This window comes from Stegostoma tigrinum, chromosome 1 (assembly GCF_030684315.1).
Source record: "Stegostoma tigrinum isolate sSteTig4 chromosome 1, sSteTig4.hap1, whole genome shotgun sequence".
Lineage (NCBI taxonomy): Eukaryota > Metazoa > Chordata > Chondrichthyes > Orectolobiformes > Stegostomatidae > Stegostoma > Stegostoma tigrinum.
This window is the reverse complement of record NC_081354.1, coordinates 121,019,335-121,046,575: the sequence shown is the minus strand read 5'-3', so window position 1 is coordinate 121,046,575 and position 27,241 is coordinate 121,019,335. Positions and strand designations below refer to the sequence as shown.

The window sequence follows — 27,241 nt, the reverse complement described above, 5'->3', positions numbered from 1 at the left end:
ATTTTGTAGATACAGACTGTCTCAAAATTGAAATTATCTGTCCTTCAACTGTTCATTAAAGATCAAAACCTTGTTGGTATTTTTAATTTCACACTTTGAGACAGTTTAAAACTACTTATGATACCTAAAATGTTCTGTGGTTGGCCTTAAATGTATTTGGATATATTTTAATGCTTTTCATTTATCATAGGCATTTACCTATAAGTTAATTCTGAAATTCTTCTGCCTTATCCACTTGGTGTGTCAAGCCGTCATGGCTGTAAAGCATAGTTTACTGTGGGGATCCCCTTTCTCTTGGGCTAATTAGACCAGCTCCCAAGTGACAGTCAGCTGTACAGAAAAATATACTGGAATGCCAGATCTCTTAGTCCCAGGTTTGCTATCTTATCCATCCTCCCTTCCTTTACAGTTTCTGTATCACAGCCAGATATGCATGTGAGGTTTGCAGTCCCTCTAGGGGTCTAATAAATTTGCTTAATTTTTCTGAGCCATTGGAGCAGAATCTCAAACCAATGGAGCATCACAGAAGCATAATTAAGTTGAGGTAACAATTTTGTCCTTGAGGTTTGTTTTTGATTTCCAGATGACAATAGGCAGCCAGCATCAGCATCGTTAGAAATTTCACTTACCACAATGGAGTAACACATTTTTCAAGCATACTGTCAACTGTGGTGAAGAGTTCAAACAAAACACATCACACGTGTGTTAGAAGCAAAGTGAACATACTAAATCATGACTAAGAGTTTTACTATAACACCGCTACAGTTGAGGGAAATAAACTGAAAGATGTTATAAAGTATTAACACATTTCCTGCAGCTCTCAGCCCTTTCCTGGTATCAAGAATGTTAAAATGTGTAAATATTTAGAAGACTATCACCAGATTAGAGTGTCCTGAAGTCTGTAGAATCCTGCATACACTATTGAAAAAAACTGTAAAACTGACAACAATCTTCATACTGTCCCCTTGATTTACATATGGAATGGCTTTGTTATCTTGAGGTGCCCTGTGTCGAACATCTGTGTTTGAAAGGCATTTGATGCTTTATTCAATGGCTGTGTAGTTTATTCAGCATGCACAAGTACAAGCTACAATAATTGAAGAGCTTACATCTTAAACTGAGCACTGGTACATTGTCTCCATTATTGGATTCTCTTGTTAGAAAAATAAATCTTCCTCTCAAACTTGTATTCAGCCATGGCATCATTGCAGTTTTCACTACCATGGTGGTGCCAGACCATAAGATATAGGGGCACAATTAGGCCTTTTGGTCCATCGAATCTGCTCCACTATTTGATCATGGTTGATATGTTTCAGAATCACATTCTCCTGCCTTCACCCTGTAACCCTTTATCCTCTTGCCAATCAAAAACCTTTCTATCTCTGTCTGAAACACACTCAATGACTTGGCCTCCACAGCCTCTGCAGCAATATGTTTCACAGATTAACCACCCTCTGGCTCAAGAAATTGATCCTTAACTCAGTTCTAAAGTGTCGTTGCTTCACACTGAGGCTGGAGCCTTGGGTCCTAGCTTTTCCTAATTGTGGAAAGATCTTCTCCATATTCACCCTATTCAGGCCTCTTATATTCTGTAAGTTTCAATCAGATTCCACTATCTTACTAAACCCCAAGTACACACCCAGGGTGCTGAATTGATCCTTATATGGCTAGGCCTTCAATCCTGGGATCATTCTTGTAAACCTCCTCTTCAAGGCCAGCCCATCCTTCCTTAAGTATGGGGCCCAAAATTGCTCACAATATTCGAGATGCGATCTGAACAGAGTCATATACAGCCTCAGCAGTTCATCACTGCTGTTGTATTCTTGCCCACTTGAAACAAGTGCTAACACTGCACTTGCCTTCCTAATTGCTAAGTGAACCTGCATGTTAACCTTAAAAGAGTCCTGAACTAGGACCTTCCCAGGTACTGCCGTGCTAACTGTGTGTTTTCTTGAAGGAAGTTCATATTCTGTGTCTGTAATAATTTGACTGTGTAGCTGTTTTGAACATGGCAGGTTTTTCGGGAATACAGTGATGTTAAATGGTGATGGGAAAATGCTTTTTAATGTTTTTCTTATATGTATTTTGAATTCAAATGGCAGGCAATTAAAGGCATACTTGGAATCACAAGGACTGCAGATGGGAGCTATTGTTGATATTGAACCCAAATTTTCTAAAAGCTGAGACATTACAACAGTCCTCCAGAGCCAGAATTTTTAAAGAGCTTAAGTTTCCAAATTTTTAACCTTCAGAAATGGGTGAGGTAGCATTGGAAAAGAAAGAAGAAAATGAAGAGGAGAAAAGGAAACAGGAATTTGATTATTATTTCTATCTTATTCCTGGGAGTCTTTTTTGTAGGTGAGGATTAATTTTTTATTCTGTGTTGGGAATTTCACATTTTATGTATCAGTATGAGTTTTGCTTTTTCTTAAGTGCTCAGTATTTGCATTTCTGAGAAATGACCTCGCTCATTATCTTTTGGCATTTGTATGCTAAAGTTGAGGCATTCCTACCCTGTGGAAATGTATATTTCCTAGGGATTTACTGCCTTCAATATTTTGCATTGAGAGCAACTGATGGGGAACTGGATGGATTTTCATAGTGTCTTCTTGACTTGGTGAACCTTCAAAAATGGTCGGCATAAATGCAGAATACTCAATACCATTTATGAAAGATAAGTTTTGCCAGCCAGAAAAGGGGTACGGACATGATTCACACCGGAAAGAAACTTGAAATCGGCAAAATTATATTAACCTTGTGCTGAGTTTAAAGAGACCCCATTTTGGCTGTTACAAGGATCTTTATGGACTGTGTGGACGTCATGATGGAGTTGTATCTTCTGGCAAATCAGTATGATCTATGTAAATGTCATTAGAAAACAGACAATACTATCCAGAATTTAGTCAAATCTCTGCTGGACTGTTTTGAATGACAGGTGCAAAATATGAAAAAAAATTCTGTTCATGTAGTTTCAGATCTCTTTGTTGATGATTCCCACATGATTTTTGTGCACGTTTGGCTGAATTTCAAAAGCTAAACCTATCTCAATAGCAGGTTCTGAGTTCATTGTTTGATTGACAGTTTAAAGCAGCTATTAAGGGAATGGCTGTCTTTGATGTGAGGTCTGAATAGAAGTTTTTTTTAAGATTAATTCAATGAAAATAGAAAGCTTTACGTTGGTTTTATGAGTGGCCAGTGTATTCACTATTAAGCGTGTTTGAGTGAAAGTAGTAAGCAATTGCTGGAAGACTTTTTGTCATTTCCACATAGTTCATGAAAGCAGACCATTTGTGGATACTCATGAGTTGCTGTGGTAATGATGTGGATGAGTTGAATAGCTTGCCTGTGTAGACATTGAGTTGATATAGGAAGTGTGAGTGGATGTAGAAGTGTGGCATCAATTGGAATTGAATTAATATGAAAAGTTTAGTGGTGCCATTAGGCTTTGGAGGGCATGAGTGGACAATGGGGTGATAAAGTGGAATTGGTGTGAGGGTTGAAGGTTACAGAGTCTATCAACTCCTAAAATGGCTGGAACAAAGTCCCTGAAAAAGTCCCTCTCTGAAGGGTTAGGCCCAAAACGTCAGCTTTTGTGCTCCTGAGATGCTGCTTGGCCTGCTGTGTTCATCCAGCTCCACACTTTGTTATCTGGGATTCTCCAGCATCTGCAGTTCCCATTATCCCTGGAAAAACATGCTTGTTCTTCAAACCTGCCTGCCTTCGCCCTTCCCTGCCCCCATCCATGCATCTATCCTCGTCTCTGCTTCTGTGGTTGGTGAATATGACTCTATTCTATACCTACATCACCCAACCCCAGCACCAGCAACACCCTTAAAAGGAGAAACACTGCAGCTGCAAAAAAATGCTTGCTTTGGGGTACTTTTTTACAAAGGTAATTCATCAAGTCTGGGAAATTCCCAGTTTGACCTCACTTGTCAAACTGTGGGACTTGTGTTTTAGCATTTCCAAATTTCTCTCTGAAGTCTTCTGCTAATGAGGCTTGTTACTGACTTCAGGTTGTCATTCTGTAAGTCCCCAGTATGACTGTAAGACCCAATATGATTTGGTTACAATTTATAGTTTATTGATGGAGACTTGTTCAAAACTTCTCCAATCAGATATCAATAATCGTTGGTTACTGAAGAATGAGGTGAAGTATTTTTGTGGATGGATAGCACAACTTTCTTTGTTTTCGTGGAAGAAGGGGAGAACCTGCTTCAGTAATAGAAAGAAAGTGAAATCAGCTCCCAATAATTGAAGTGCATTCATTTGAGTTTCTGTATTTTAAAGCATGTTGTTTGTTACTAATCATAATATTTAGTCAACATGCTTATTTATACTCCAGTAAGTGACGTAAGAAATCTTTGTAAACTATTAAAGTTTAACATAAAAACTACTGATATAAAACCATAATGATCGGAAAGGTAGCATCTTACCAGAATTTAGCTTAGTATCATTTTTGCAAGTTTTATGGTGGGCTTCTGTTTGCAAGGCTGAACAAGTTTTCTCTTTGTCTCTTCCCAAACTCGCCTGATTACATTTGCACTCTGCCCCCATAGTGCTCCACGCATCATTTTTATGCAGGCAGACATACTGGCCACAGCCCGGAACTGCCAAGCTTCCTATTCTCACTGCCACTTTTAAAGTCCAGCCACGGACCCTAACAGACCAGGGCTGCCGTGCACAGTTCTGTCAACGGCATCAGACATGTTGGACGAGATATCTGACATATCGTTTTGCTGACAGGTTCTTGGCGGTCCTGGTAGGGAGGTGGGGCGGGGTGGAAGAGAACACAGTTGCTCTTAATGGAGTGTGCCCTCGGATGTTGGGCCTGAGGTGCAAGCAGCAAGTTGAAGTTGTTAAATTACAGTGCCGAGTTTCATGTCTGGAATTGTCGCCAATTCGTTCACGTGAGGCGGGTGGGCGAATGGGAAACTGCATATCAATGAAGTGAGATGGCATAATAGTATGGATGTTAATAAATGCTAATACATGCAAATCAGTCTCTTGCTGTTCGGTAGATGGAAACACATCTCCGAGTTCAGCACCTGGTTGGAAAACGGATCTTGCTCCTCGCACTGTCAGGAAGCTACTCACTGACAATCTCACATGATTCTCTCAGCTTTCTTGCCAATGCCCACATCATTCAGTGCTTGGGAAGCTTCCACCCTTAGTGTTTCTGTGATTTTTTTAGCATTGTTTCTAGAATCTTGTTTACATTTATCCATGTAACCCTACCCAGGATTTTACAGCTGCTTTATATTAACTTCACGGTTATTTTGTTTTATTGAGCAGTGCTATTGTTTAAAAACAGAGAAAGGAAGCGTATTATAAAATGTCAGGGATAGATTCAGAATCAAATTACTGTTCGTCTAGAGCAGTGGTTTTCCACTGGTTGTGCATGTGTAGTGACATTTTCGGGAAGCAACACACTTACCTGAGCGTAAAGGCTGCAGCCGTGCTTCCGACCTCCTCTGGAGGCTTGATGTCTAGTGTGGAGAGCAGTATCTGCTGACGCCAGCCGGCCCTGCTGAGTACACATGCGCAAACCTCCGGCCATGGATGAGTAGACTTCTGATCCTGCAGATAACAAGGTGTAGAGCTGGATGAACACAGCAGGCCAAGCATCAGAGGAGTAGGAAGGCTAATGATTCGGGCCTAGAAACTTCTTCGGAAACTACAGATACTGCATATGTGCTGAGGCTGGTGCTACACATGTGGTCGTCCATAGGTGTGCTCTCGATGTGTGCTTCCACACTGAAAAGGTTGGGAAATACTGGGAAAGAGCTATCAATACTATTGCCCAATATTATCAGGGTTGCATCTGCAAAATTCTTTCAAGTGTTGCCAGAAATTCCAATTTATTGTGCTAACTTACATATTCAAATGGTAGAACTAGCATTCTTACACCAGCTTCCCAAAGCATTTCAGTCAAAAAAGTACTTTGGCTGATATGATCTCCGTTATAATATTGGAAACATGGCAACAATTTGTATGACTGTCACACAAACCATAGTGTGTTAAATGGATAGTAATTCTGTTTTAATAATATTGGTTGAGGAATAAATTTTGACAAGATTCTAGGGAGAATTCCTCTTTGAAATAGTGCCTTGGAATCAATTAGGTTGAATGTCAATTTTGTACAGTTTCATAGAAAGTTTTCTCAGTGAGCTCTTGTGAGTAATTTTGTGCAGTTACAACATCGGAAGAACATAAGAAATCGGAACAGTACAGGCGTAACCATTCAACTGCTCGAGCCTATTCCACCGTTTTAAGACCATGACTGATCTGACCCATTCCTCAACTCCTCTTTGTGCAAGCTCCTCAAAGCCCTCAAATCCGCTATTTCAAAAAAATAGAGGAGTCTCCTTCCTCTTTAAATACCTCCAGTTATCAAGCCTCCACAACTCTCTAAGGTAGAGAACACCAGAATGCATTTCTCTTCACCAATTCGTTCACATTTCAACTTTAAATTAGTGTACCCTTATTCTCTTCCTATGCCCCCGGATTGCAGAAGCGTCATCTCATCTAGCAGAAACATTTCAACACATACCCTGTCACGTCCCCTCAAAATTTTATGTTTCAATAAGATCAGCCTTCATAAAGAATAAAAAGGCCAATCTGTTTAGACATTGTTGATCATTCAATCCATTCGCCCTGGAATCAGTTTCTCTTTTAATCTCTTTTAAACTGTTTCCAATACAAGTACATCCTTTCTTAAATATGGGGAACAAAACTCGAACAGTTCATCCACTTCACCAACACCTTCCACCCCAACCTCAAGTTCACCTGGACTATCTCTAACACTTCCCTCACCTTCCTGGACCTGTCTGTCTCGATCTCAGGCAACCACCTAGAAACTGACATCCATTTCAAGCCCACTGACTCCCACAGCTACCTAAGATACACCTCCTCCCACCCACCTTCCAGCAAAAATGCCATCCCCTATTCCCAATTCCGTTGCCTTCGCTGCGTCTGCTCCCAGAATGAGGCATTCCACCCCCGTACATCTCAGATGTCCTTGTTTTTCAAGGACCTCAACTCACCTCCCACGCACCCCCCCACCCCGCCCTCGCAGTAGTCGAAAACGCCCTCGACTGTGTCTCCCGAATTTCCCACAACTCATCCCTCACACCACGTCCCTGCATTAACCACCAAAAGAGAACCCCCTCGTCCTCATGTACCACCCCACCAACCTCCGGATCCAACGCATCATCCTCCGACATTTCCACCATCTGCAATCCGACCCTACCACCAAAGACATTTTTCCCTCCCCACCCTGGTCTACTTTCCGGAGGGAAACTCCGGAACTCCCTTGTCCGCTCCACACTCCCCTCCAACCTCACCACACCTGGCACTTTCCCCTGCAACTGCAGAAATGGCTACACCTGCCCCCATACCTCCTCCCTCACCCCATCCCAGGCCCCAAGACGACAATTCCACATCAAGCAGATGTTCACCTGCACATCTGCCAATGTGGTATACTGCATCCGCTGTAGCCGTTGTGGCCTCCTCTACATTGGGGAAACCAAGCGGAGGCTTGGGGTCCGCTTTGCAGAACACCTACACTCAGTTCGCAATAAACAACTGCACCTCCCACTCGTGAACCATTTCAAATCCCCCTCCCATTCCTTAGACAACATGTCCATTCTAGGCCTCCTGCAGTGCCACAATGATGCCACCCGGAGATTGCAGGAATGGCAACTCATATTCTGTTTCAGAACCCTGCAGCCCAATGGTATCAATGTTGATTTCACAAGCTTCAAAATCTCCCCTCCCCCTACTGCATCCCAAAACCAGCCCAGCTCGTCCCCACCTCCCTGACCTGTTTTTCCTCTCACCTATCCACTCCTCCGACCTCAAGCCGCACCCCCATTTCCTTCCTACTAACCTCATCCCGCCCCATTGACCTGTCCTCTCCTCCCCAGACTGACCTATCCCCTCTCTACCTCCCCACCTACGCTCACCTCTACTGGCTCCGTCCCTGCCTCTTTAATTTGTCTGCTTCCTTTTCACCTTTCTTCTCCTCTGTCCATCTTCAATCCACCTCCCCCTCTCTCCCTATTTATTTCAGAACCCTCTCCCTATCCCCCTCTCTGATGAAGGGTCTAGGCCCAAAACGTCAGCTTTTGTGCTCCTATGATGCTGCTTGGCCTGCTGTGTTCATCCAGCTCTACATTTTGTTATCTTGGTTTGCGGTGCTGTTGTGGAGGCTTAAGCTAATATGCTTGGGGTATGGGACAAAGAGTAAAATCGGGAGCAAGGTTCAGTCAGATTTTGAAGGAACACTCGAACAGTCCAGGAGGTGGAGAAGGCATGAACATGATGAGGCACGTGGGAAGACCGAAAAGATAATTTGTATCTATTTTAATCAAGCAATCTGATTGGTAAGGCGATAAACTTGTATCAAAAACAGAAGTTGCTGGAAAAGCTCATCATGTCTGTGAATTGAAATCACAGTTAATGTTTCAGGTCTGGTGACCCTTCCTTACAGGACCTGAAACATTACCTAATGACAGACCAGTCAGCCTGATATCAGTGGTACTGAAATTATTGAAAAAATTTTCAAGGACAGGATTAATCAATATTTGGAAAGGCAAGGATTGATTCAGGATCGACAGTACAAATTTATTAGCGGGAGATCATGTCTGACTAATGTAATTAAGTTTTTTTGAAAAGGTGACTAAACATTTGGATGAGGATAGTACAGTTGATGTGGTTGGCACGGCCTTCAGCATGGCCTTTCTCAAGGTCCCACGTGGAAGGCTGGTCCAAACACTAAGAACCCATGGGATTTAAGGCAGGTTGGCGAATTGGATCCAAAATTGGCCTCCAAATAGAAGGTAAGCAGTGATGATGGGTGGTTGTTTTTAATGATTGGAAGCCTGTGACCAGAGATGTATCGCAAGGATCGGTGCTGCGTTCCTTACTGTTTATGGACATTAATGACTTCGATATGAATGTTGAATGTTTAGTGATTAGGACCCTGTACTTTCACCGCTGTGACCTGGGTTCATTTCCTGGTCAGGTAATGATAACTGACTGATGAGCCAAAGCAGTGGATGTTTGTCTACATGGCCCTTAGCAAGGTCTTTAGCAAGGCCTTTGACAAAGTCCCTCATGACAGGCTGATACAAAACATGAGGCCACACATGGTGAGCTGCTAAGATAGAGACTGAAGACCAAGAGTGATGGAAGGCTGTTTTACTGATTGGAGGTCTGTGACCAGCGGTGTGCCTTGGTGGTCAGTGCTAAAAGAATGTAGGAGGTCTGATTAGAAATTTGGCAGCTGATACAAATATTGAGGGAGCTGCAGAAAGTGAGGAGGATAGAGCAGGCTGTCGATAGGCTGGAGACATTGGTGGAGAATTGGCAGGTAGAATTTAAACCAGACAAATGATGCATTTTGGGAGGCCTAATGCAGGAAGGAAGTGTGCAGTAAATGGCAAAATCTTTAGTATCATCAACATACAGAGGGATCAGAAAAGGTTTACCAGGATGTTGCACGGTTTAGAGGGTATTCGTTATGAGAGATTGGACAAACTTTTTGGTTTGTTTTCACTTAAACATCAGAGGCTGAGGGGCTAACTGATGGAAGATTGCAAACTTATGAGAAGCATGGACAGAATGGATAGTTGGTGACATTTTTCCAGGGTAGAAATGTTAATTACTAGAGGACAGTTTTAAGGTCAAAGGGGATAAGTTGAAAGGAGTAGAGAAAATAGCCCCAGCCTATTCAGCCTGTCCGTATAACTCAAACCCTCTCACCCTGGCCACATCCTTGTAAATCTTTTCTGATCCGTTTCGGGTTTCACAATATCCTTCCTAAAGCAGGGAGATGAGAATTACATGCAGTATTCCAAAAGTGGCTAACTAATGCCCTGTACGACTGCATCATGACGTCCCAACCCCTATACTCCATGCACTGACCAAAACAAGCGTACCAAATGCCTTCTTCAGTTTCCTGTCTCCCTATGCCTATACTTGCAAGGAACTATGAATGTGCATTCCGCGATCCCTTTGTTCAGCAACGTTCTCCAGACCTTAGCGTTAAGTGTATAAGTCCTGCCCTGATTTGCCTTTCCAGAATGCAGCACTTCATGTTTATGTAAATTAAACTCCACCTGCCAATCTTTGCATGATTTGGCCCATCTGCTCAAGATGCCGTTGTCAGGGTTGGAGGGTTTAAACTAGAGAGAGAGGCTGAATAGGCTGGGGCTATTTTCCCTGGAGTGTCAGAGGCTGAGGGATGACCTTCTAGAGGTTTATAAATTCATGAGGGACATGGATAGGGTAAATAGACAAGGTCTTTTTCCCTGGGGTAGGGGGAGTCCAATACTAGAAGGCATAAGTTTAAGGTGAGAGGGGAAAGATTTAAAAGGGAACTCAGGGGCAAAGGGTGGCGCATGTATGGAATGAGCTGCTGAAGGAAGTGGAGGCTGGTACAGTTACAACTTTTAAAAGGCATCTGGATAGGTGTATGAAGAGGAAGGATTTAGAGGGCTATGGGCCAAGGGCTCACAAATGGGACTAGATTAATTTAGCATATCTGGTCAGCATGGACAAGTTGGACCAATGGGTCATTTTCCATGCTGTACATCTCTGACTCTGTGAGAGGCAGTTCTTTTTTTACACAGAGAGTGGTAAATGCTTGGAATGTGTTGCCAAAACAGGTGGTAAAATCTAGATGCAATAGCAACATTTAAGCGGCATCTCGACAGATATAAGAATAGGCAAGGAATAGAGAGAGCAAATAACTGCAGATGCAGGAATCTGTACTGAAAACAAAAACTACTGGAAATCGCAACAGGTCAGGCAGCATTCGTGGAGAGAGAGCAAGCTCACACTTTGAGTCTGGATGACTCTTCAGGGCTCTGATTTCCAGCATTTTTTGTTCCTAGCAGGGCATAGAGCAACTGCATAGAGATCCAGGTAATGTTCTGAGGAAACAGAAAGAACTGCAAATGCTGTAAATGAGAAACAAAAACAGAAATTGCTCGGAAAGCTCAGCAGGTCTGGCAGCATCTGTGGACAGAAATCAGAGTTAAGGTTTTGGGTTCTGAGGAAGAATCATTTGACTTGAAACATTAACTCTCCACAGATGCTGCCGGACATGTTGAGCTTTACCAAAAATTTCTGGGTATTTTTGATGTTATTGTTAATGTTCTGGGCACCCAAGTTTGAATTCCATCACAACATCAATAAAAATATCCGGAATGAAGAGAATAATGATGACTATGAAACTGGTCTTGATTGTTGGAAAAACCCATCTGGTTTATTAATGTCCTTTAGGGAACCTGTCCGGTTGCCTGGTCTGGCCTACATATGACTCCAGACGCAATATGGTTGACTCTTAACTGCCCGCGAGTTTTGAGAAGATTTGTAGCTCAGGTTGAGGTTCTGGATGTGAGTTTGCTCGCTGAGCTGGAAGGTTAGTTTTCAGACGTTTCGTCACCATTCTAGGTAACATTATCAGTGAGCCTCCGATGAAGCGCTAGTGTTATGCTCCGCTTTCTATTGATCTGTTTAGGTTTCCTTGGGTTGGTGATGTCATTTCCTGTGTTGGTGATGTCATTTCCTGTTCTTTTTCTCAGAGGATGGTAGATTGGCTTGAAATCAATGTGTTTGTTGATGGAGTTCCGGTTGGAATGCCATGCTTCTAGGAATTCTCGTGCGTGTCTCTGTTTGGCTTGTCCTAGGATGGACGTGTTGTCCCAATCAAAGTGGTGTCCTTCCTCATCTGTCTGTAAGGATACTAGTGATAGTGGGTCATGTCGTTTTGTGGCTAGTTGATGTTCATGTATCCTGGAGGCTAGCTTTCTGCCTGTTTGTCCAATGTAGTGTTTGTCACAGTTCTTGCAAGGTATTTTCTAGATGACGTTCGTTTTGCTTGTTGTCTGTATAGGGTTTTTTAGGTTCATTAGCTGCTGTTTTAGTGTGTCGGTGGGTTTGTGGGCTACCCTGATGCCAAGAGGTCCGAGTGGTCTGGTTATGGTTTCTGGGCCCGTTTTGTCTGTTTGTTTGGGTTTGTTGCTGAGAAATCAGCGGACTGTGTTCATAGGGTACCCATTCTTTTTGTATACGCTGTATAGGTGATTTTCTTCTGCTCTTCATAGTTCCTTTGTGCTGCAGTGTGTGGTGGCTCGTTGGAATAATGTTCTAATGCAGCTTCGTTTGTGGGTGTTGGGATGGTTGCTCCTGTAGTCCTGGAGAATTAAACAAGAGAGACTTCCAAAAAATGAAACCAGATGGATCCAACACACCACACTTCTACGGACTACCAAAAATTCACAAACCAGGAGACCCCTCGGACCCATAGTCTCGCTACCTGGAACACCAACCTACAGATTAGCCAAGGAACTACACCAAAGACTAAAACACCTAGTAGAAGACTCCCGCCACTCCATTCACTCCACCCAAGAATTCCTGAACACCATCAAAGACACCAAGATAGAAGAGGATGAAATAATGGTCTCCTTTGACGTAACGGCCCTGTTCACATCCATCAACATCAACCTGGCCAAAGAAACACTGACTACCCTGTTGGAAGAACTGAAGACACGTACACCAGACACCACAAACCTCATCAGCAAGGACAACATCATCAAGCTAGTGGAGCTATGCCTCACCACCCACTTCACTTTCAATAACAAAACCTACAGACAAATCAACGGTACACCCATGGGATCTCTGATATCAGGGTTCTTAGCAGAGGCAGTAATGCAGAGACTCGAACAAACAGCTCTGCCAATCATCCCACCCGAACTTTGGGTCCGCTACGTGGATGACACCTTTGTCATCACTAAACAAAACAAATTAGAGGAAACCTTCAAGACCATCAATAATACCCTTTACTGGCATAACATTCACAAAAGAGGAGGAAAACAACAACAAACTGCCATTCCTAGATGTCACAGTCGAGCGAACAGCCAATGGGGAACTTCAAACCAGCGTCTACAGGAAAACAACACATACGGACCAAATACTGAACTACAGGAGCAACCATCCCAACACCCACAAACGAAGCTGCATTAGAACATTATTCCAACGAGCCACCACACACTGCAGCACAGAGGAATGAAGAAGAGCAGAAGAAAATCACCTATACAGCGTATTCAAAAAGAATGGGTACGCTATGGACACAGTCCACCGATTTCTCAGCAACAAACCCAAACAAACAGACAAAACATGCCCAGAAACCATAACCACTTTCCCCTACATCAAAGACATTTCCGAAATGACTGCCAGACTACTTGGACCTCTTGGCATCAGAGTAGCCCACAAACCCACCAACACACTAAAACAGCAGCTAATGAACTTAAAAGACCCTATACAGACAACAAGCAAAACGAACGCCATCTAGAAAATACCTTGCAAGAACTGTGACAAACACTACATTGGACAAACAGGCAGAAAGCTAGCCACCAGGATACATGAACGTCAACTTGCCCCAAAGCGACAAGACCCACTATCACTCGTATCCTTACATACACATGAGGAAGGACACCACTTTGATTGGGACAACACATCTATCCTAGGACAAGCCAAACAGAGACATGCACGAGAATTCCTAGAAGCATGGCATTCCATCTGGAACTCCATCAACAAACACGTTGATTTGGAGCCAATCTACCATCCTCTGAGAAAAAGAACAGGAAATGACATCACCAATGCAGGAAATGACATCACCAACCCAAAGAAACCTAAACAGATCAATAGAAAGTGGGACATTACACCAGCACTTCGTTGGAGGCTCACTGATGATGTTACCTAGAATGGTGATGAAACGTCTGAAAACTAACCTTCCAGCTCAGCGAGCAAACTCACATCCGGAACTCTTAACTGCCTTCTGGCCACGAGAAATGGAGAATAAATGCCTAGCCAGTGATGCTCACATCCTGTGAACAAATAAATAGGATGTTCCAGGATTATCAACCTAGTAAGATCGAAAGAATGGAGACTTTTCAGTGAGAATGTGATGTGACTTCAAGGGAAGCTTGCACGTGGTGATGCTTCCATGTCTCTGCTGCCCCGAGAGGGTGGATTCAGTTTAATATCCCATTGAATTATTAACCTAAATTATGAACACAGACCTTTCTGATCCCGACATGGTTACTATTGAGCTACAGCTGATCTTATTTAGTGCAACATGTCATTGTTAGATCGGCTTTGAAAAGCAAATTCCTCCATGCTCACTGTGCACATTCTCTAATTGCACGATGCACCTAGAATGCTGGTGTCACCTTGCCTCTTTGGAATAACAATTTGATTACAATGCAGTTTAATTTGAATGCTCAATTCTGTGATCATTATTGAATATTCTGCACCAGTCCTCACATTAAAGATTGGTGCAAAGCTCATACATACTAATAAGCATGTAAATTAAAAACTGAACAAAGAGCATTGAAGTCTAGAGGTATGCTGATAGTATGACCTTCAGCTCATTATGTGAATAATTTTTAAAATAATTTTGAAAGGACTAAATTTGACTCTTCAACCCACAAAACATTGAAGTGCTTGTAAATGTGTTGTTATTCCCTCCATAAAGCTATTTTTGAATGTGCTGCTAGGTTTTGTCTTTCAAGCAGCTCTGACAACACTGTTCTAGCTCAAAGTGTGGCTTAGGTGATTCACGATAATGCATGCATTAAGTATTAATAATAATTATGTTTTTTAAATACTTGAAATTCTATTGAAAGTGTTAAATCCTGTTATAAGATAATAAAATGTGAGGCTGGATGAACACAGCAGGCCAAGCAGCATCTGTGCTCCTGAGATGCTGCTTGGCCTGCTGTGTTCATCCAGCCTCACATTTTATTATCTTGGAATCTCCAGCATCTGCAGTTCCCATTATCTCAAATCCTGTTATAGCCTATTTTACGTGTGCGGCCAGTAAGTCAATTTTCTTCGGACGAATTCTGAATATTAGTAGATTTTTTTCTCCGGTTTACCTTGTACTTCTGTATCTTTTTTCGTCTTCTTTTCCTTTCTTTTACATTTTTTCTTAGTTATTATCATCCGTTTAACCCTGAAAGTTTTTGATTTTCAGTTTTTTACTGTGCTTTCTTCTCAATCTGCTTCCCTAGAATTAGTCTGACACACATTCCTGATCACCATGAAACTTCACAGAAAATTTAGAAAGAAGATGAACATTAATATTTTAGTGAAACAAAATGAATATTAGCTTCATTTTTACTTGCGGAAATGTTAATATTCCAAGAGTGTGGTTGTACTGCATTGGTCGATGTTGTGTTTCTACCTATGATTCTCATAATTATTCTTTGATCTTAGTCCTGGGAGAGGGAGAGAGAGAGAGCTGAAATGAAGCACTTTGTAATTAGAAGAGAGATTTGCAGTCATCATATCTTTCCCAAGAACTAAATAAGAAGGCACACAAAAACTAAGAAGGCATAGAAATTAGGAAAGCAACAACATTTTTCTTTCATCACATCTATTCATTTTAGAGATTATCAGTTTTTCTTAATTCACCCATGGAATGTGCAGTGGCAGCATGGTGGCTTAGTGGTTCGCCATGCTGTCTCACAGCACCGGGGACCTGGGTTCACTTCCACCCTCGGGCAGCTGTCTGTGTGGAGTTTGCACAGTCTCCCCATGTCTGTGTGGTTTCGTCTGGTTTCCGACAACAGTCCAAAGATGTGCAGGTTCTGTGAATTGGTTATGCTAAAATGCCCATAGTGTCGAGGGACATGCAGGCTAGGTGGATTAGTCAGGGGAAATGGGTTGGGGGTGGAGTGGGGTGCACACATCAGGATTGGATGCTCTTCAGAGGGTCAGTGTGGACTCAATTGGCCGAATGACCTGCTTTTGCTGTAGGGATTCTGTGATGTAGGCATCTCTGGCTAGACCAGCATTTATTGCCCATCCCTAATTGCGCAGAGGGCCGTTAAGAGTCAACCACATTGCTCTGTGTCTGGAGTCACATGTAGGCCAGACTAGGTAAGGATAACAGACTTCCTTCCCTAAAGGACGTGAGAAAACTAGCTGGGTTTTTCTGATATTGACGATGGCTTAATGGTTATTATAAGATCCTTAATTCCAGATTTTTTTCTTGAATTCAAACTCATCATCTGCCATGATGGAATTTGAACCTGGGTCCCCCAAACATTAGCTAAATTTCTGGATTAATAGTCTTGTGATAATAACACTAGGCCATTGTCTCCCTCAATCAGCTATTGCTTCTGTGAGCTCTCTTCTAGCCATTCAAATTCCTGCAGTAAGATTTTTCAAATTCTTCTTTTCTAAAATAGTTAAAGCAATTTCTTCATCATAGCTATTCTGGTGATTGGTAGCCAGTTTCTTTTCTTCATAGGATATTTCAGTGGTTCAAGAAACTCGGCAAGTGCAAAACACAAATGGGAGGATGTAAAAGTGTTTTCATAGATGTTTCATGTTAATGGAGTGCGTCTGAGTTTTAGGCCATACTGTACTGGAGCATGTACTGTGGTATGTGGGGGAGCTACTTCCTTTCTTTACTGAAGATGGATGACCTGGTGATACAAGGAGCTCATCAAAATTTTGTGAATGCCTGTCCTTAGAATTCAGTCAAGATTCATCCAGAGATGTGGAGCAGGCAGGAGTTGCATTGGCAACCAAGCTGAGAGGATCATCTGCCTTTGTTTTCAAAGTCTGACTCCTTTCTAGATTTAATGTCTGATTAACTTAGTTCAACTTGGTTAACCACCATGATTAGCACATTAACTGGATGGTTTTAGGGAATGGTCAATTATTTACAAATTCTTGACCCCATTGCACCTTTTTAACCTTACCCCTTGGTAGAGGTATGGTAATCCTCATAATAAACTCACCACCATTCATCTCTCTCTAATAAGAGAACAGCCGTCTGGCACTGTCTGGGTGTTACCTTTTTCTTAGTACCACACAGCTCAATGAAGACCATCTTCAACTTAAAGACAGCGCTGTTTCTTTATGTGGTGGTCATTTCTACTAATACTGTCATCAACAAATTCAGCAGAGAAACTTACTGTAGATTAATAGGGGCAGGGTCAAGTAGGTTCTTCTCTCTTGTTGTTTCCTTTGCTACCTGTCACAGGCCCAGTGGCTGCTGCTGTTCAACCCTCAGGTAGCTCAGTAAGTAATGCCAGTGCCCATCAACAAAATTGTGTGAATTCTGTGTCCTTGCCACCTTGATGCTTCTCCCAAGTAGTGTTCGACATGGATTGGATTTGATTTGATTTGATTTATTGTCGTGTCTATTTATTCAAATACAGTGAAAAGTGGTTGTTTAGTGATGCCACTCTTCGTGCAGTCTTAAAACACAGAAAATAAACCAAAACATAGAGCATTGAACCAGAAAAATGAAACAATGAAGTTCATCTTGTAGTCTTATCTCAATAAAGTTAGACAGTCTTAGGAACAGCTCTCGCTTCTAGCACAGTTTCTCCACCCCAATGCCTCAAGTCCCTGCTGCTAAACCAATGGCTCTGCTGCAACAGCACTTCGTCATGCTGCTGCCGCTGAAAGAAAGCGACCACTATCCATTGCTGATGCAGCCGGTGCCACAGAGTCCAAATTCAGCTCCATTGTGAGACATCTGGGCCTAGCCGTGGACCTGGAGCATTGGCTCAGCCATTGAGCCTAGACTAGGGGACTAAGCCTGGATCAGCTCCAAGAGACCTCAGGCTGGGGTGGAGACACATCCACCTCTCCCTGGCATTGCTGCCGCCACCACCAGATGCCATCTCCTTTGTCGTTTACTTGGCCTTGCAGCTCCCCAGGCCCATGCCACCATCTTTGGCCACCATTCCATGCAAGGCCTGTTTTTGCTGACACCGATTCAAAGGCTGATACTATCGAGTCCTGATTAAGGAATTTGGAATCTTTTGAGCACTGTTCATCAGCTGATGGAGGATGGTAGCTGATAATCAGCAGCAGATTTCCTTTCCCAGTTTTGACTGGATGACACGAAAACTCATGGCATCCAGAACCAGTGTTGAGGAGACCCGTTGCAGTTCCCATTCCGACTATATGCCACAGTGCCACCACTTCTGCTGGTTCTGCCGTGGTGGTGGGACAAGACATGCCCAAGGATGGTATTGGTAGTGTCTGGGATGTAGTAAGATGTGATACCAGGAGTGTGACTGCGTCAGGCTTTTGCTTAACTCATCTGTGAGACAGCACTCTGAATTGTGGCCTAAACCCCTAGGGGTTATTAAGTTGGACTTTACATGGTTGACTGAGTTAGGCTTGCTGGGCCACTTCAAAAGGTAGTCAAAAGCCAACCTCATTACTGTGTATCTGGTGTCATATGTAGGCCAGACCCAGTAAACATGGCAGATTTCCTTGCCTAAAGGACGTTAGGGGACCAGATTGGTTTCTATGGCAATCCATTTTTTTTCATATTTATAAAATTTTGTTTTCCCTTTAGCCTTGTATTTTTACTAGAAGATGTCAGGAGACAATAGTGCAGTAATAATCTCACAGCCTAATAGTTCAGAAGCCTAAGCAACTACCTTGTGACATGGGTCTGAGTCCCACCATCATGGCCAGTGGCATTTTAATTCAACTAATTAAATCAATGAAATAATAAAACGTCTGGAATTGAAAGCTAGTTTCAGTAATGGTGCTTTTAAACTAGGGCCAAATATTGTAAGTACCTATCCAGTTATTCTTACCTGGTCTGACCTACACGGGACTCCTGATCCACTCTTAACTGGCCTGTGAAATGGCCAAGCAGGTCACTCAACTTATTGGTTCTTGGGAATGGGCAACAGATGTTGGCCTTGCCAGCGAAGTCCACATCCCATGAAAGAATTACAAACAGTGCATACTATTACATTATACATGTCAGGTCAATCAGAATTGGTTGGGCAGTCAAAGGCTTCACCTTAATATTTCATTCAAAAGGCAGCACATTGAACAATGCAGCAGTGCCTCACCACTGAATTTGTCATAAAGTTGACTGCCCTCCCCACAAGAATTAAAACCGAAATACCCCAGTACCTTGCCTTATAATCTGCGAAAAGGAGTGTGAAAAGTGGTGTAACCTGCTTCTCAGCAATTTCTAGTGGTTAAATAAAACAAATCCCTGACACTCACTCACAATCAACAAGTAATAATTTATTTATCCAACTCTAACAGGTGTACAAATTAACTAAGCTATCAACAATCAAATACACCCTTTCTAGCTACTGACTTTTCTCAAATAATCCAAGATTCTAATAGTATGCTGCTCTAATAAATACAAGTCCCAATAATATAATTTTCTTTAAAAAAAACTATTTTAGTCTTTTGAAATTACAGCCAGATTATGTGTCTTCTGGAATGCTCTGTGCCTTCTCTATCGAGTGTTCTATCAGGAACACCTTCTCCGTCAGATTCTTCTGTCAAGAATATTAACTAGTTGTACTGTAGGTGCTTCTAATTTAGATGGTGCTTTCTATAAAATTTGAGGAAGGCTGTGAGAGCCTGAATTCTCTTTTGAGAACTGAAAGCTGCTAACATTGGCAGGTGGCAGTTAATTCTCCTGATTTTCCAACTGCCTTCTTCTTATACACCCTTGATGATATATCAAATTCTTATAATAGGATTGGCCATTTGTAGTCAAAACCATAAGGTTTAAATTTAAGATAACACGGTGTGAAGTTGGATGAACACAGCAGGCCAAGCAGCATCAGAGGAGCAGGAAAGTTTGACGTTTCGGGTCGGGACCTTTCTTCAGAAAAATAAATTTAATTGATTTTTGGTACCTAGGTGTCTGATTCAGATTGATTGGCTAAAATCAAAACTTTGTTGTCTTGATAGCAAAAAAAACCCTGCTGCTTAGCCTGCTAACCGTACGGTGTTTTGATCCAAATGTTTCAGTTTGTGGACCTGTGCACCTGCAAACCCACATGCTGCTGCCCACAGATGTTTTGTTTAAATCTCTGACCATAGAAAAAGCATGTCATCTTTTAAAGGGACCACTCACTGATTCTCCCTGTCCCAGCATTTTACAAACACCAAATTCTAACTTCCTGCCTTCTAATCCACAAGTACTCTACCCAACCTGTCAACAAACCGTAAGCCTACACTCTCTCTTCCAGTTAAATCTTGAACCCAGTATCCTCTGATTAAGAGATGACAGTGCTGACAAGAAGCAAAGCTGACTCTAAAATGCCCTGTGATCCAGAATCAGATGTCATACACCGAACAAAAGCAAATGAATTTTTTTTCAAACATGGGGCCTGAACCTAGAATGTTAAAAACAGTTTAACGAAAGAAAGTACTGTTCCTAATGGGATAGGACTTGAGAACAAGATGCCACATGTTTACAGTGATAGGAAAAAAAACAAAGATAATATATGGAATAATTACTTTTGCACAGTACATGGTAATGATCTGAATGCAGAGTCTGAATAGGTGGCAGATTCTGAGGAGTTTTTTCTTCAGACAAGCACCTGAAGAAGTCATTCATATGGCAATAGAGAAAGGGCAAGAGACTGGGACTAAATAGGTTGTACTTGCAGAGGGCAACCCCATGGGTTTGACAGACTTGACTGTACTGCAGCCATTGTATCATTTTTAATTATAGGTCATTTTCTCACCTGCAGTTTGTATCCATGGTGATTTTTTAAAAAAAAAATCCAGGGCATATTCTACGATTCCATCGATAAAGCTTTACCTTTAATTATGCTGGATTTTTTATAGAGGCACTAACCATATCACAGGAGGAATAATAACCTGGTGTAGAGCTGAATGAATACAGCAGGCCAAGCAACATCAGAGGAGCAGGAAGGCTGACGTTTCACGCCTTCTTCATTTTTTCATTTTTGTTCTGAAGAAGGATCTAGGCCCGAAACGTCAGCTTTCCTGCTCCTCTGATGCTGCTTGGCCTGCTGTGTTCATCCAGCTCTACACCTTGTTATCTCAGATTTTCCAGCATCTGCAGTTCCTACTATCTCAGGAATAATAACATGTTTGGAATTTGGAAGACATTTGAGAAATTCCAAATCGAGACTTAAAATTAATACAAAGCCATATGTAACATTTAAAGTAGAAAGTGACAATAAGGGAACAAAAAACTACAGTTGGTTACATTTCATTCTATATCTGGTGAACCATTTTAATTATCAGTTTTACTCATTGACAGCCTTGTCACCTCTTAAACAGAAAACAGTAGAACAGAATTTCGGCCTACAGTTCACTGATGAGGCATTTGCCATTGAAACAGTGAATATGCTTGAATGGTCATCTATTGGCTTTGATCTTTAGGTGTGAAATTTTGGCTTGCTTCTTCCAACTAGCATTAGTAGCGATCATTGGATTATCACTGTGCTCAGAAATTCCTCTGACTTGACACTGCTGCGTGTTTCTGCCAGGTTCTTCTTAACACATTTTCACAAAAATACACTGAGCAACATCCATCAGAACAGAGTTGGAAGAAGATAGGATACTTCCTATCCCCATACTGCCCCGTACTTACTTCTGGATGGTAAGCTTAAAGCTCCAGTTTGATTGCAAGCAGATAGGCAAGTGAATGAAGGGGCAGGTTGATTAGTAGGTGAGTGAGTATTTGGATGAGGTAAGTGGGTAGGCATTGGGGATGAAAGGGTGAGGCGTGTATGGGAATGCAGTAGGTAGTGGGATATGCATAGTTAGTAGATGCCAGAGATGAATTTTTGGTTATGGGTGTAGATGAATGAGATCAGTTGGGTAGCAAGATCACTCAAATAAAAGCAAAGTAGTGAGGATGCTGGAGATCTGAAATAAAATGAATGCTACTACCAAACATATCTTCCCTCCCTCCCTCTCCACACCCCCACCCTTCATGACCATTCCACAGAGATCATTCCTTACCTGACTCACTAGACCAATCCTCCAACATTCTAACACTTCATCCTACCATGGCACCTTACCATGCAATTACAGAATGTCATAGGGTCATAAAGCACACAAGAAGATCTTCCGCCCATCTATCTGGGCCAACCTATATGGACTAATCACACTTTCCAGCGCTTGGCCAAAGTGCTCATCCACGTATTTTTTAAAGATTTAGGTTTCCCAGCTCGACCACTTTCCTAAGTATAGCACTTTCCTTTTTACTTCCTCCCTCCTTACTGTCCAAAGCCCCAAACAGACCTTCCAAGTGGAGCAGTGATTTACTTGTACTACTTCTAATCTACTGTGTTCACCACTCACAATGGAGCCTCTGTATTGGTGAGTCCAAATGTAGACACGTTGACCATTTTGTGGAACACCTGCACTCTGTCCGTAAGAATGACCCCAACCTTCCAGTTGCTTGTTATTTCATTGAACTTTCTGTCCTAGGTTGGCTGCAGTGTCCCATCGAAGCCCAACACCAGCTTAAGGAAGAACACCTCATTTTCTGCTTAGACATTTTGCCACCTTGAGAACTTAGCTTTGAGTTCAACATTTTCTGAATTTGAGCACTATCTTCCATTTGATTACACCCACTTACCTCCACCAAACCACCTGTGTTTTGTTTGCATGGTTTTGCTCTCCAGAAAACAGGCTCATTTTATACTATTTTCATCTACCATGAAGATCTATTTTTTCAACTTTATCCCTCTTCTACAACGTTAAACATTCCCTTTCACTTTTCCTCTGGACTCCACCTTTGTCAGTCGTTCCTCCTCTACTTTCATGTCAAAGTAAAGTTAAATCAGAGTTGAAATGTTTACTTGTTTCTTTCCACACAGATGCTGCTAGATCTGCTGAGATTCTGCAGCTCTTTCTGATTTTATTTTGGGATTTTTGAGGTTGGCTTGCAAAGGATAGTCAGGCTGAGCATAGTTCAGGGAAGGTTAGGATGGTAGGTATAGTTAGGTCAGTGGCTGTTAATCAGGTCACGTTGGATTGAGGAGGAATTGTCAGGAGGTCACGTCCAATCAGGTAGAGTGAGAGTATTTTGGGTTGTTGGGAGAGAGATTTCGGGAAAATGGTAGTCAGGTCCAGGAGCTATTTGGGTAGTTGATGGAGCAGTCGGCTGTGGAGGGTATTTGGGTAGGGTTGTAGTCAAGTTAGGTCAGAGGGTAATCCCAGTGATTTAGGGGGATTCGTTCTGGAGTTATCCAGGTGTTAGACTAGATTTTACTCTGTCCAACATTTCCTGTGTAAGTATCCAGATAAGTTCTGTGGAATGATCCAAAGCCTCTGAATTCATGTCAAAATAGGAGGCTTTTGTGGAGGATCCTGGAGTCCAAAAGTATTTTCCATCAGAATTTAAACTGCCCAGGAAATTCCTGCAAAAGCCTCTACATCTTATCTTCCAGAGGGCCAAGTTCAGTCAGATATCTGTTCTGTGATGATCTGGAGACTGGAATGTTCAGCTATATTATGAGTCTGTTTCACTTTGCTTCAGAGCTTCATGTGCCATCACAGAATGTCCACAAATAGATACTGTCTGTTGAGGATGAATGGATCATGATTAGGCAAAGGATGTCATGGTCTTTTTAGTTTGTCTCATCACACAGGGTTATTGTTGCCAGTTCTGCACACTGTCACCATTCTTGCTGAAATTGTCAAAGTCAGCACAGTATAGGAGGGGAGGGTAAATTTAAAAACGCTGCAGGTTTTTCTCAGTTTCCTGTCCTAGCCTTGATATAAGGTAGTATTTTTCAGAAACAACTGTCTGTACATTTCTCTGAGCCTCTAATTATCAACATGAATAGTAAGAGATCAAGAAAACCTCTGCAAAACCTTTTTGTCAAAATTTTCCTGATTTGCATGGCTGGATACTCAGGAAATACAATTACCTGCAGAACGATTGGTGAGCTTAAGTATGGCTTCAATGGATAATGCTCGTAAGGTGTACTGTCAAATCCTGCAGATACAGATGAGACCATACAGTTACAAATATAAAGATCATACAACTTCACGACACCCAGGAGGACTTTACAGTCAGTTAAGAACTTTTCTTTTGAAACAGTAATCTTTGCTGTGATAAGTTAACAGCAAGAAAAAAAAGGTTCTTATTACTTTGTTCTGCCATTGTTGTATTCATCTGTGCAGAAATTCTTATTTGTCAGGTCTGAAGAAAGGTCAGTGGACCCAAAGCGTGAACTCTGCTTACTCTCCACAGATGCTGCCAGACCAGCTGAGTTTTTCCAGCTATTTTTAGTCTTGCTTCTGATTTTCAACATCTGCAGTAGTTTGCTCTTTTCTTCTTGTTTGTCTGTTCACCTGGAATCTAATGATTTTGACAGCATGGTTTGAAGTAGAGCAGCAATGTACCCTGGTGTTGAGTCGTATCCTTTCTTCAACTGTTTGCACCAGATAAACCTTAAATTATTATTCATCTTATTGTTGTAAACAGGACAGTCCTGTGCAGAATGAGACACAACTGCATCCAAAACTTCATTGTTTTGTATGAGCTAATCTTACAGTGCACTTTGATAATGAGAGAAAGTGCAAAATCCACATATTAATATATTTACTCTTGATGCTTATTTGCATACTTTTTAAACAAGTCATGTTTAAGTACATTTTAATATTTTACAACAGATTTTTCAGATCTGCATCCCTCAGCCTCCCAGTTGCTGAGCAGCCTTCTCTCAATGATTTCATACTGTTAACCATTTATTGGCTTAGCATTTATTTATTTTATAAAAGGCATAAGAAAATGTTACAGTACGTTTGATCTTTTAGTAAAGTTTAATTTTCTTCTGTTCTTATCAGCTTGGATACGAGGGCGCAGGGAGGACCCACCAACCAAAGAGGTATGTTTCAAGGCATTTTATTATCCTTTCTTTTAAAATGATTACAAAGGTGTAATTTAAAATGTGTAGCAAGAAACACAAATATCATGTATTGATTTAGGGCATATCAAACGAAGAAAAGCTACCCCTTGCTTAAAAACGGTGTATATAAGACACTGTTACTCACAAACTACTATTTATCACTGAATCACAGAAGTCTTATAGTGCAGGAGGAGGTCTTCCCACCCATTAGACTTTATTTTTATGTAAATGCCTCAATTGAATCTGTTTCCACCATACTTTCAAGCAGTACATTCTATACTTTACGCTTCATTGTGTGAAAATGTTGATTTCTAAATAAAATTTGTTTCTCTTGTAAATCCTTTTAAATTCACACCCTTATGTGTTTGCTTATTTTACACTGTTTAGTCTGCTCATGCACTTGAAAACCTCTAACAAGTCTTCTGCTCTAGCCACCTTCTTTCTAAGGAGAACAGTCCTAACACACCATACCTGACACATTGGACCAATCCTCCATCATTCCTAACACATCTTCAACCCAAAGTTCACAACTGAAGATTTCCATCTCTCGAACCATTCTTGTAATTCACTCTCCAATGCAGACTCTGAAATGCATTCATATCTTTCCCATATTGTGGTGCCTTGAATTCAATGCCCTTGTTAATAGAAACATAGGAACGAGTAGCAGGAATATTCCATTTAGCCCGTTGAGCCTGTTGTAACATTCAGTATAATCATGGATGATCCTCTTATCTCCCACCTATAACGCTTGATGCCTTTTAAAATCTAATAAAAAAAAATTCTTAAATGTACTGCCAGCCATCACAGCCATCTGAGGTAGTAAATTCCACAGGTTGACCACCCTAGAGTGAGGAAATGTTTTCTCATCTCAGGCCTAAATATCCTACTCTATATCCTGAGACTGTTCGAAACACTTCAACGAGGAAATAAATCCTCCCCGCATCTGTCTTGCCCTGTTCGAATTTTATATGTTTCAATCAGATCCCCTCTCGTTCTTCTAAACTCCAGTGAATATGGGCCCAGTCAAACCAATCTCTGCCCATTGAACAGCCCTACCATTCCTGGTATCAGCCAATTGAACCTTAGCTGTAACCCTCTGTTCCCTGGCCAACATCTTAGTCCTGGGCCTGCTGCAGTGCAGTGGTGAGGCTCAGCACAAACTGGAGGAGCAGCATGTTCCAGTACACTTCCTTCGATGTTCTTTACCCATCCCCACACCCCAAACCCTCTTAAGACATGAGCTGCTTTCAGCATAACCAACTCATTTTCACCTACATGTGGTCTCCATATCAAATGTGTTTTCTCCTTGGCATCCATCCCTTTGTCTGCCTAACTCATGTTCTCCTTTTCTAGGCTCCACCTCCACCTCTCTAATCACTTCAGTTTTTCTCCCTCCAAACCTCGCCTTCGGTACATGCCACCTTTTCCTAGCTACTATCAGTTCTGAAGAAGGATCACCAGACTGAAAATATTGACTCTGCTTTCTCTCCAAGGAAGCTGCCAGACCTGCAATTCTGGTTTGTTTTATGAAAAATCTCTGAATTTTCCATAAATTTGGCTAAGTGTCAATTTTAGGGCATTTCCCAGATGCACTTCTCCTTGTGAACGCGTGCAATTTTTTTGGACAACTTATGTTATTCACCTCATAAAGTATGCACTAAATGCATCCATGACATCATACAATCATGTGCTCTGGTGTATGGGAGTACTCTTAGATAGTAGGACTTCCTGCCGTTTCTTCAACGGGAACTATATTTAAACACTGGCTGCACACCATTTCAAAGCTGTCAGTCCGGATTTGAACTTCTCAGTTCCAATATGTGAACACATCCAAAGGGGATGACTGACACAGGAGAATTGACATCTCGGTTCGTCCTTTTTTCCCAGGACAGCCAGGGGAGATCGCAGCACCAGAACATGCCAGACTCATGTGATGTTTCCACCTGGGTTGGTGTGGTTTCAACTGTCTGGAACAATGTTGGAAGAAGGTTAATTGCTTCCGCAAGGGTTAAAGCTATCCAAGTACCTCACGCTCACTGTACCTTGTTGGTTGGCTCACCGAGCTGCTTCTTTGTTCACAGACATTTCACTACCCTGCTGGGTAACATCATCAATGCAGCCTCCGATGAAGCGCTGTTGTGTTTTGCAGCCTATTATTAAAATCTTGGTGTCTGTTGAGCTGGATTACCTCACTTCTGGTTTTACTTTGCAATAGAATGTATATGGAGTCATGCTCTAAGTGTTTGTTGATGGTTTGTTTGTGGAGTACCAGGCTTCTAGGAATTCCCATGCTTGTCCCTAATTTGCCTGTCCCAGGATCCTGGTGTTGTCCCAGTTGACTTGGTGTTCTCCTTATTCATGTGAACGGAGGTGAGTGAGTACTGGATGTGTCTTTTTGCTGCAATTTGATACTCATGTACCCTTGTTGTTAATTTCCTTCCTGTTTTTCCAATGTAGTGTTTGTTGCAGTCTTTGCAGGGAATCTTGTATATTACATTGGTCCATAGTGGGTAGTGGGTCTT

At 41.9% G+C, this 27,241-nt stretch overlaps 1 protein-coding gene across 6 annotated transcripts in view; it reads left to right on the top strand.

Moving 5' to 3' along the window:
* The window catches only part of ndufaf2 (NADH:ubiquinone oxidoreductase complex assembly factor 2), a 149,350-nt gene that overhangs the window by 108,725 nt on the left and 13,384 nt on the right, over positions 1-27,241 (top strand). For 5 of the 6 annotated variants that reach the window (XM_048535509.2, XM_059648296.1, XM_059648289.1 and 2 more), the window contains one exon: positions 24,658-24,698. In XM_048535509.2, the coding sequence (XP_048391466.1) occupies positions 24,658-24,698 (41 nt within the window). Of the gene's footprint in view, positions 1-24,657; positions 24,699-26,606; positions 26,896-27,241 lie in introns of those variants that run through there. The other variant, XM_059648291.1, reaches the window with a different exon arrangement.